Below are 12,195 nucleotides of genomic sequence, written 5' to 3'. Positions count from 1 at the left end.
TGTCTATATTGAGATAATTAGATGACTTTGATGTTAGCATACTTTTCTTTTTTCTTTCTTTGATAATCACTTCCTACATTAATTAAGTAGTGGCGGAAGAGGGAATTTTACTGGATGGAAACATTCAAAAAGTGAAATCAAGAGACAGTTTAATGAAATTACAATAATGGGTTTGATTTTGAAGCAGTCCAATATGCATTAGGTTTGATACTTGATTTAGGTCATGTCTTAAAAAAAATCACAAATTTTATACCTTTCGGGTTTCAAGTAATGGCAGGAGTTGAAAGCGCTTTATCTTTAATTAATGAACTAGTTGGATTAAATATATTTTAACCACCACTTGTTAAAATCAATAGGTTTTATCACCTGTTCATTTAATTCACAATAAATATTGAAAACAGCGGAATAATATATATATAATACTTTTTTTCATTTATAACAATAATAAATTCTTTATCTTCTTATAAAACATAATAAATTCATATAATTAAAGCAACACATTTATATTATTTCACTTCATTAATAATGTCATATATGTATATGTATTGGTTCTAGAAAATTTTAAGTCGGATAAGATAAGTTTTGTTCGATAACTTATAGAAAATTTTAAGTTTGTAAGTTTTAGTGATTATTTTGTGTGGTAAGTTATTTAGTTTTTAGGCAAGTAAGCTTTTAAGCTTTATTGAGTGAGTAATTATTTTTATTAAGTAAAATTGTAGAGTCTTATTCTATTTTCTTATATCTTCTTTTATGATAAGTTTAATGTATGATATTGTAAATGTTAAAAATGATAATTGGTTTATGATGTTTATTTAAAAATGATTGATAGATTTATGGATAAATATACATACAAATAATCATGAATGAAATGATAATGATAAACTTATTAATGAATATGAACATTATATATGTTTCACATAATTTCAGAAATATTGAAGAAAGATTATATAATGGTGTTTTTTTAATGTATATATTAATATACAAATTCAATAATATAAAGTTATTCTATCATTCTAATAATAATTTAATCTCAAGTAAACAACGTGAAATATGTAATAAGAAATACAGGAGATCCTACCTTAAAAACTTTATTTTAACTAAAAATATTAACAGAGTAACTTTGAGTGTGAAAGTTTAGATATACAAATTTTCTACCAAAATACATAATTCAAAGTTTTATAGTTGCTGAATGAGTGAATATATCTGTTTTGTAATTAATATAATATTTTCTTAATTATATAGACTCTTTATAAATATTTTGATATTATAACTATATTTTGAATAACTAATTTGGCGTGAATGATCTGTTAATAAATATTAATCATGATATTTCTTTTTAATATTAATATATAATATCTGATTCCAAAAATTGATCTGATAATTAATCATTAAACTGTATGTATAATTTTGATTAAGTGATAATAAAAGAAAAATTTGAGATTTTGTAGCCGTGGGTGTATTGTGTGATGGTGCGAAGGTCTAGAATATTCAGTGCTGTTAATAGTTAGTTTTTGTTTTTGACAAGTGGTTTTGTTTCTTAGTGGCTTTAAAATGTTAATAATGGTTAATAATTGAGGAGAGACAAATATAGTAAATAAAAAGAAGGAGAAGGGCAACACAGTCCGAATCATCCTCTTCTTTATCTCTCTCCGCACATACTTATTTCGTATCTGTTCTTCCCTTCTGATTTTATCAATTCTTTCCATCATCCCTTTCTCCTCACATTTTCTACACAAAAGGGAAATATATCTGTGCAATTTGAAATTAGGGTTAGGGTTTTCGCCCAAAAAAGGAAGGGGAAGAAGGAAGCTGGACAAGAACAACCGTTCCTTTATGATACAAAAGGTGTCTCAGATCGTCTTCTTCATCATCGCGGTATTAATTTTGGTGGCGCAATCCTCTGCGGCGTTACACGGTAGCAAAAACAGCATCATGAAGGTTCATCCTGTTCCGCGAAAACGCAACATCTCAATCCAGTTCGGCGTAGACGGAGGGAACCCCATGTCAGAGGCGCAGGCGCTGTTGGGGATCGCCGGCAAGAAGCTCCGGAGACTCCCGCACGTCTTCAGCTGCGTCCTGGAGCTCCCGTTCCGCTCCGACGCCGACGTGGTGGTGGAGGAGGACCCTGACTGCTTCCGCTTCGTGGCGGAGACCGACGGTATCGTCGACGTGAGGGCGCACACGGTGGAAATCCACCCTGGCGTGACGAAAATCGTGGTGAGGGACGGAGGCTCGGTGGAGCTCTCGCTCGACCAGCTCGAACTCGATATGTGGAGGTTCCGGTTACCGGAATCGACGCGGCCGGAGCTCGCGAGCGCGGTGTTCGTCGACGGTGAGCTCATCGTGACGGTGCCGAAGGGGCACGGAGAGGAAGATGGGGATGGTGATAGAGGTATGGGTCGTGGTAGACTTGTGCTTGTACAGTAATGAATGAGTGAGTGAGTGAGGTAATGAATGATTCTTTTGTTAACTTCTTGTTGCCCTCCAAACATGGCCATATTAGTATGTTGGTTAGATTTCAGGTTGTTGTTGGACCTAGTTTCTCTGTGAATTTTATTGTTGCTATTGTTGAATCAGGAACAAAAATGTTCTATCTGGAGAATGGTTTATTCATGGCAATGGCAATTTTCGTAAATAGGTGTAACCGTGTTCTTGTGCTCTTTTATTTTCTCGGTAGACATCATGCAGATATTTCTGGTCATGAAATTGGTTAACTTTGTATGTGGCAGTTGTATATCAATTTTTTTGCTTGAGGTGGGAAAAATTTTAGGGAGGAATACGGTTGTCTTGATGAGTTTGGATCTTGAATGATGAGTGAAAGATGGAGAGTGACATTAGTTCTCATAATAAGAGAAAAATAGACATCAATTTAGTCTCTTAATGACGTGGCTTATGCACAAAGGATATTTTTGGTGTTACTTTTTTTTATTAAGGGATTGGATTATTTTCAACCCAAACTTTTTAGGAAATAAAGTTAACTTTTACACAGTTTTAGCATAACTTTGAAAATTAATGTTTGAAAGGGAGGGGGAAGCAGAAAAAAGACGATAGGAGATTATTATGTTTTCTCAATCGCAAATTTGGTTGTTCAACTAATTGCATGTTAAATAGTTTATTGACTTCAAAAGTATTTGAACATACGGAAAGGGATCTTGATTCTGCACATTGAGATTTTTTATGTGGGGGGTGTGTAAAAGAAAAACGTGGTTGATGTGACAAATGGTTGAGTGAAATAAAGGGTGATTTTTAAGTACGAGGAAGAGAGAGTTCATGGATATTTTAAATAAGAAAAAAATGAGAGATGAGAGAATCCGGAAGGGAAGAGGCTAGCAGAAATTTACAGAATGCCAAAGAGAAGATGGTTTGAGAGGAAGTCCTAGAATCATTGGAACTGGGTTTATTGACAATGGTGGAAGGTCTTGTTTGGTAATTTGGTTATCAAGAGAACTGAGCAGTTGGAAATAATGTAATAATTTTTTAACTTTTACTTGCTATTTGTATGATTTCCACTGTTAGTTTATTTTTATTTCGGTCCTTTGGACTGGAAGGCGTTTAATGAGGTTGCTTGATGGGGGTGATACGCGCTTTATCTTCTTTCTATTGCATTCAAGCCACATGATAAAATGCCTGCAACTCTGAAGTTTCCTATTTTGCCGTCATGGGATTGTAGGATGTTTGGCAGGGCTTTTCTTTTTCTCATGGAAGGGATCTCATTGTAATGTATAGTGGTTTTATTTGATGAAAGACTCGGGTAGAGGTATTTGTTTAGTGACTATCTTATTGATGTTGTAAGTGTGTGGCCTGGAATCTTTTCCGAAATATTCTTCTAATGACAACTTTTGTTTTCCACTTCATGAACTAAAATATTCTCAATATGTAGTGGAAATGAATGAAATCTAATTCTCAAGATGTTGTGCCTATGATTGGTATCGTGTTGGGCTGACAACAGTGTCTTTTAATTTGTTTGTCTTTTTTTGACGTGTCCTATGTAAATCTGAAAATTTGTTTGTCTTTTTTTGACGTGTCCTATGTAAATCTGAAAGGATAACCTTGCTTTTGGTTATACCCGTGTGATGTTTTATTTAAATTCCAGCGGTGGCATTAGAGACATGTTCTTTGGGAATAGGTGCAGATTTGTAAAGTACAGGGGTTATGAGGATATATAGCTGCAATTTTCTGCATGCGGTGGGGTTGGCTTCATATACGTTAATGATACATTGCATATGGATGAATTAGTCTGTTCAGTTTACATAATGTGAGATAAGAAAGGCCATCTTTTCAAATCTCTTGAATGTTTTGTTGGCATTTGAACAAAATATGCCAATTCTTTGTATACCTGCCTTTGAATCTCATCTCTTCTGCTAAAGTATTAAAGTGTGCCCACTTTGTAATGTTGAAAGTACATTAGAATCACGAGCTTTAATTACGGGTCGCACTTTCCTATTAATCTCATTATAGTGTGTCTGATCACTGCTTTATATGCACTAATACGCAACTTAAGTATTTCACGCTGCAGTACTCCTTATGTATGACTCCCTTACGCCACATGACATAAATCCCTTTCATTCATTTTCTGCATTTCGGCCTCATTTATATTGGAAAGGAATCTTTTAAAATATGATTATACTCTATAGATGCTGGTAATGCTAATACTGTTTCTTGTGTGTACAATATATATATATATATATATATATATATATATATATATATATATATATATATATATATATATATATATATATATATATATATATATATATAGCAAGTATTTAACAACTGCTTCATAAATGTTAAAAAAAAAATCCACTTTGTATTTAGATTTTAAACCCAATTCCTCCTCTTCACTCCTTTCAGTCAACTTTACATGAAAAAGAGTGATTAAGGTGAGATCACATTGTTTAGTTTATGCATTTGTGAAAGTCTGATCATATGTTTTTTAAAATATTTAGTTTTAATTTGTGTATAAACTATATTTTAGTTTGTAAAACAATCTGTTTTGTTTTCTCATTTTTTTTTTTCAGAAGTATTGTGGTATTAATCTAAACAGACTGTAATATTTAATAGAACGGAATAGTTTTCTGTACGTTTTATAAACATCAAAAGATCATATACCTTTCTTAAACGCAGGAATTAAATCTCACGTGACCTAACTTTTGAACATTAATATGCACTTCCCTCTTTTTTCATAATTATTCCTTTTATTTCATAATTATTTGTTTAACTTCAAATTATTTAATACTTTGCAAGTTTTAGTTTATTTCTCTTTAAAATATTTCTATTTTAGAAAATTGAGAAAACAGTCAGTTTCAATCGCTTATATTAATTGGTTTCTCAATTGAATGATTAATGATTGTGTTTAAACTCTATACAAGGTATTTTAGTTTTTTTTTTAAAAAAAACATTCTTTATACTACCATAGTTCATCATTTTTCTTCAAAAAACAATGTCATGATAAAAATATTCCAACTCTTTTAATACTCTTGTATTTTTAAAGAGGGGGAATTTATTAACCAAGCTCATGTCGTCAATAGCGAAAGAGAGACTTGATGAAAAGACAATGATGCTTTTAGAAACTCTTATATCATAATGTCTGGGATATCTTTAAATATTGTATTGGGTCCTTCGATACTGACAATGACCAAAAAAGCAAAAGCCCAGAACTAATTGGACCGATGCTAATAGAAAAAAGGTCCAGTGCTTTAAGAGAGCTAAAACAATAATTTTTTTTCAATAAATTATGATGCATTTTTATAATCTCAAATTAAAAGCCTACTCAATGTTGGACATTTTACAAGTCACTCCAGAGGCTACTACTAAAGTTAAAGGAACAATATAGAACAATGAATTGAAAGAAGAAGAGATGGAAAAGGGTCAAACTGAAATTAAACGTTCTTAATGTAAGATTTGCATAGAAAAAAATGTGCTTTTGCTACTCTTTTGATTGTTTACAAAATTTACCAAAGAAACATATAGATGATTTAAAAACGACGGTGATAGGTGATAAATTTACAATAAAAAGCTACTGATATAGATATACTCTACTAAGTAAACAAACATGCATGTTTGACAACATTGGAGGAAAATTCTTATAAGAACTTATTTTTTCCACCTTCTATGTTGTGGTAGGAAACAAAGTATGAGAATGGTAAGAAAAATTGAATTAATCATAGCTATCCATTGAACTAAAATACATATTTTGATTTGAAAATATCATATCATTCGATGACTCTGTATTGGTTTATTTAGTTTCTGTCAAAAGACGCATAGTTTGTCCATCTTCCACCTCCAAAGGAAGTGCGGAAATATCTGGAACACCTAAACGGCATTACATGGCACCGTCCACCGCCATTTTAATGTTTAATTTAAGAGGAAGAAAAGTGACACAGGATTAAAAAATATAATTACGTTGTAAAGAAAAAAGCTTGGTGGAAGCAAATGGAAAAAGAAGGTACGTAGATGGTAGTGAGAAATGAGGCTGAGGCTGACACGTTCCCATGCTACTACTGAACTTGCTGCCAAGTGTAACGTTTGGCCACGTATTCTCCTTCTCCACCTCCATTGCAACTTATTTATACCAATTTCATTACAAAACCATTTCAACACAATCAACTTGATTCTCGAAGAATATATCAAACGGAGAAGATGAGTCAGGACCAGCCAAGGCGTCCACAACCAGGCCAAGACCCCATCAAATACGGCGACGTTTTCGATGTCTCCGGCGACCTTGCAAATAAGCCCATTGCACCGGAAGATGCTGCCATGATGCAAAGCGCAGAAACTCTAGTGTTGGGACAAACCCAACTCGGCGGAGCAGCTTCCATCATGCAATCCGCCGCCACTCAGAACGAACAGGCTGGCCTCGTTGGTCACCTGGACGTCAACGACGTTGCCGGCGACCGAGGCGTCATAGTATCGGAAACTCGAGTCCCTGGAAGACGCATAATCACCGAGGCTGTCGGCGGCAAGGTTCTGTTTTTATTTTTCATCAACGTCATTATTTTCCAAAATGCTGACTCTTTTAAGAAATAAGAAGAAGATTTATGCGAGCTGTGTATGTGTTCTGTGATTGAAGGTTGTGCAGCAGTATTCTGAACCGACCCCGGTTCAAACAGGACGAGGCAGTGCGGTTTGGGAGGGTGCAATAACCATAGGGGAGGCGTTGGAGGCCACGGCCCAGACCGTGGGCCACAAAGCGGTGGATCAGAGTGACGCTTCCGCGATTCAGGCGGCGGAGGTGAGGGCAACGGGAAACAATGAAACGTCGCCTGGTGGGCTGGCGGCTGTGGCTCAATCGGCGGCTGCTTATAATGCTGACTGCACCCGCGATGAGGATAAGATGAAGTTGGGGGACGTTTTGAGCGGAGCCACAGCGAAGTTGGCCGCGGACAAGGCGGTGACACTGGAAGATGCGGAGAGGGTGGCGAGTGCTGAGGTGAGAAACAACCCGGATGCCTCTGCCACTCCTGGCGGCGTAGCAGCTTCGGTGGCGGCGGCTGCTAGGATCAATGAAAGTGTTAAGTAACGTGTGATCTGTGTGTGTTGAGAATGATAGTTATGAGTGGTGTTATTTATTCTGTTGTTTTATGTTTCTAATCTAGTTTTAAGGAGTCTACTATGTATGCTATGGTTTCATCCAACTATATCATTACCTACCCCCAATGGGCAAAGTATTTATTTTTCAAGTGTTAAAAAAAAGTTTAAAAATTGAAAAAAAAGAAAGAGATGAAAGAATGTTTTGATGAGAGAAGATAAAAAGAAGTGGGAAATTGGAAGGACGAAGATGATGAATGCAATCACGTGATTCGATGGTAGGAGGAAGGAACGAAGGACACTCTGAGCCACATGGGACAGGCAGATTAGAGACAAACTCTGATTAACAGCAACAAGTTTTGAGTGTGGGGGCTTTTTTTGTCCCCCACAATATGCTATTCATATAATTCATTAATTGGCTGTAATACTGCAAGTTTTCATACTATAATGTTGGAGATGTGGTGAGGGATGAAATAGGAAATGAGTTACGTGATAATCACTTCTAACATAATTGGAACTAGGAAACTCAACAAAATTTTCTTCTTTTCAGTAACTTTTTAATAGATTATCCTTGGGAGATTCATGAATGTTTTTTCTTGATGGATTTTTATTACAAATACGCTATCTATCTCTTTACAAGATGTGATGTTTAGATCTTTGGGAGAGTCAACATGAAATGTGAGTTTGTTCTATAAAAAGTATGAAGATTTACACTATAATAATAATAATAAAAAAAATATCTAACCTATCTTTTCCACTAAATAATTATAACTTATTTAAAATCTTTAAATAAAATCTTGAAACGAAATAGCACTTAGCATCTTTTTTAGCAGGAACACCAGAATTCGATCAAAAACATGTTCAGAATTCAGTTTAATTCTGAAAATTCTCAACTATACATGTTCAAGATTTTAAACTAAATATGCTCTCATAACCAGAGTTAAATTACTCTAATCATTATTAATTTACTCCAACGACAATTCAATTGTACACTATTGTAAGATTATTATTAACTTTGTTAATTAATACGAATTTAATTATAATTTGTAGAAAGAGTAAAATATTACCCAGAAAAAGAGATAAATTATGATAATATTGATAATTTTTAAATTGTTATTGTCAGAATAAATCTAGAGTATTAATTCATAATTAAATAATGGTAATATTTATGAAATTAAATTTCATATTTACATATATGTTATGAAGTTACGAATTTTGTAGTTTATTAAAAATTACTCTTATTATTTCAGTTTTTGTTTTATTTGTAAAAGGGAATAGAAGGATAGTACTGGTGTACCTGGTAAATTTTGAACAGTGCTCACTCGCACATGATACTGTATGTTTGGATTAAAATGGAAATAGTTCCAAAATAATTTTAGTTTCAAAGCAATAACTTTACTTTTTCGTTTTTATATGGAAATTTATAAATGCATTTTCAAGGTTTAAACCAAACAAAATATATGTAAAGTCACTTTTGATGTTGATGTTGAAATTACTGACTGTCTAATTTTTTCTACTCTTTTAAGATAGGTTTATTATTTGTAATAACTATTTTATTTTTCATCTTATGTAACTGAGTTACAATCACTAAACTTTTATCTTCAATTAGTTGAAAGGTTTTAATATACCAATCTATCTCATATTACGACTTTTTTTTTATTATTAAAGATTGAGTAAAATTTTAAAATCATAATAAAAGCAAAATGAAAAAGATATGAATCAATTTTTCTGGTGTCTATTAATTTCATCTGAGGAATAGGACTAACTTAAAAAAGTTAAATATATAATAAATGAAATATTAAAAAAATCCATAGGCATAAATCTTATTATGAGACATAATCTTTCTTAAATTTTAAAGAATAATATTTTGTATAAATTAAAACACATAATTATAAAAATGTAAAAAAATATATTTGTAATTGATTTTCCGTCATATAGAATGAGAAAACTAACATAAATTCAATATATTTGTGATGGATTTTCCAGTGATATTTGTAATTTCATTTAATCTTTTAGCATAAGAAATAAAATAAAGACAAAACTGGATCAAATTTTAATTAACCACTTGTTATTTAAATCAGTTTTCAATAGCCCACTTGTTTAAATAACATCTTATGTATTTATTTATTTATCCTTCTATTTTTTTTTTCTTTTTCTTATCCTTTTGAGTTCGTACATTTTAGCAATACGTATCAGGTTATAGTAGACAAAAACACTCTCATATATTATAGATTATAAGTTTTAAAGTCAAGGGTATTTAAATAATTTTCATTCTCAAAATTAAAAAAATAAGAAACCCAAACCCTGACTCACTCACCTCTCTCATCCCTCTCAATCCTTTGTCTTTCATTTCTCTCACTCCAACCTTTTCTCTCTCATCTCTACTATAGTCCCAATTAAAAAAAAAAATCAGAAACATTGCTTTTTAAGCAATTTCTTACAAAAAAAAAAATAATTTTATAATGAGTTTACATTTTATCATTTTTGTCTTATATAATTTTATCTAATTTTCACAAGCATAATGACATCAGAAGGAATTGGTAATTAGCCTGAAGGTTTTTTAAGAGATGATGATTCAACATCTGCAGATGATAAAATTAAAGAGATTAGTGTAGATGATGAAATTAAAGAGATCTTGAATGAACCTTTGCCTGAAGGCGAATATGCCAATGACTCAACTTTTTACAAAGGTAAATTGTTTAATGACGAGTATTTCTATTTTTTTTTTCAGTTGGGTCTACCATAGGATGATAGAGAAAATGTTGATGAGGGTTTGGATTTTTTTTTTTAGTTTTGAGAATTAAAATTATTCAAATATCCTTGACTTTAAAACTTAAAATCCATAATATATGAAAGTATTTTTTTCTACTATAATACATATTATTAAAATGTACCAAGTTAAAAATAGACATACGTTATATATATATATATATATATATATATATATATATATATATGTTCGCATGACAAGTTTGACATTTTTCTAAGTTATATTTAAAATACATGATCCGTACGTTTAAAATACATACTTATACATGCTATTTTAATATGCAAATTTTGTAATTTAATATTTCCTCTGTACTATTTAAATAAATCCTTTTTAGTACTGAAATAATTTTGGAGATAACATTATGAGACAAATTTTAAAATCGAAATAAAATCATGTGAAAGTTTTTTTTTTTTTTTGGAAAAGAATTGGTCTGAGCCCTACATTGGGACCCCCCCATGTGTAGGAGTCCAGTGCAGGGATTCTCCTGTATTAAAAACAAATCATATACTAATTTTGTCATTTTCCCCATAATTTTATTAATCTAATTCCTATTTTGAAAGGTGTCTAATTGAAAAACAATGATCCATTAAAAAAAATTAAGCAAATAAAACGAGGATATGATTTAAAATTGAGAGTGAATGCACTTTACCTTGATCGAAGTGACATAAGATATTCTAAGACCTTTTGTTGTTTGCACTAAAAATGAAGTTATGAATTATACCCTTAAAAGACCATTGGAAAACCCGTGACCACCAAACGCTGTAAAAATAGCGTTACCCCCCACAAACCTCTTCTATCTTTTACCTCTTTACTATTCACATCAAACTATATCTTTAATTGCATACAACAAATGCATCACATAAAAACAACAAAAAGAATATTATAATTATACTTTATGATCATCCCTTCATGCATGACCCAAAAGGTCAACCACTCCATAAATAATTATAACAACTATTTTAAGGTCATAGTAACTTACACATCGAACTTATAATTAATATCAATTGAATATGATTAAACATTAATGATTTGAAGTTCAGTCCGAAAAATTTAGTGATCACAGTAGTTGGCACTTATTTATTATTAGAACTGTGAAATTTTTACTTTGATATAGTGTAACCACTTAAGTAAAAGATTCTAAAATAAAAATGTTCTGATTTAGGGTCGAGATATTCAAGTTTTGCACAATTTTCACTTAGTTTCATCCAGGCCGCTGTTTTGTTTATTTGGTTCTTCATCTAAGTTGTTGAGAAGGTGTTTACTAAAGGTTTTCCGATGTTAAAGTCAGTAATAATCCGTTTGGTAATCTGAGTACTATAATAAATGTGCAATTAATAAAAGTGTCTATTTCTTATCTTTGAAAGTATTTATAGTGTTGGTTATGGACTTTGGATTAAGGAAACCTTAATCACGACTCAATCACAATGCGATCATCCTTAATTTGTGTTTTACCTTAATCATTTTTGGAAGCTTACCTGCCATTGTCGTCCGATCTTATTTTATTGTTGTTTGAGTACCGTTAGTCTCTACCGTTCAGGAATCCCTAATACAAAAAACAAACATTTTAGCATTCAAAATACGATGAAGAGATAATTTTAATCCATAAATGAAACAATAATATTTATATAGTTTAAATACACTATTTTTTAACTGACTGAAAGCTCGTGTTAAAAATATCTCAATACTAAAATAAACTCAAATTCAATTGGTAAAATAGTTAATATTATAATAAATGTGTAATATAACATTAACAATTATATATTTAATTTATATTTATAATTTTTGTTATTAATTTTTTATTAGAATGAATATTATATTTATGATAAAACTTGATTATTGAGATATTTAAACTAATTAAATATTGAATTAATTTTAATTACGACCAGCCAATTTCT

At 31.6% G+C, this 12,195-nt stretch overlaps 2 protein-coding genes across 10 annotated transcripts; both read left to right on the top strand.

Moving 5' to 3' along the window:
• Positions 1–1,610: 1,610 nt before the first annotated feature.
• Positions 1,611–4,431, top strand: LOC106780183. 9 transcript variants are annotated; one of them, XM_022776893.1, is made up of 3 exons: positions 1,611–2,392; positions 3,671–3,757; positions 4,094–4,431. In XM_022776893.1, exons 1-2 carry the CDS (start codon positions 1,834–1,836, stop codon positions 3,724–3,726), a joined length of 615 nt encoding a protein of 204 aa, XP_022632614.1. In that variant the 5' UTR covers positions 1,611–1,833; the 3' UTR covers positions 3,727–3,757; positions 4,094–4,431. The 9 variants fall into 9 exon arrangements, with proteins under 9 accessions (XP_022632614.1, XP_022632615.1, XP_022632613.1 ...); XM_022776894.1 differs by lacking the exon at positions 3,671–3,757; XM_022776892.1 differs by lacking the exon at positions 4,094–4,431 and having other exon boundaries at positions 3,671–3,907.
• A 2,153-nt stretch (positions 4,432–6,584) lies between these two features.
• On the top strand, positions 6,585–7,670 carry LOC106780191 (late embryogenesis abundant protein D-34). Its single transcript, XM_014668449.2, has 2 exons — positions 6,585–6,966; positions 7,073–7,670. Exons 1-2 carry the CDS (start codon positions 6,643–6,645, stop codon positions 7,520–7,522), a joined length of 774 nt encoding a protein of 257 aa, XP_014523935.1. The 5' UTR covers positions 6,585–6,642; the 3' UTR covers positions 7,523–7,670.
• The last annotated feature ends 4,525 nt before the right edge of the window (positions 7,671–12,195 follow it).

The sequence above is a fragment of the Vigna radiata genome, unplaced genomic scaffold (assembly GCF_000741045.1).
Source record: "Vigna radiata var. radiata cultivar VC1973A unplaced genomic scaffold, Vradiata_ver6 scaffold_374, whole genome shotgun sequence".
NCBI classification, from domain to species: domain Eukaryota; kingdom Viridiplantae; phylum Streptophyta; class Magnoliopsida; order Fabales; family Fabaceae; genus Vigna; species Vigna radiata.
Note: the sequence above shows the minus strand (reverse complement) of the source record. Positions and strands in the feature narration are given on the sequence as shown.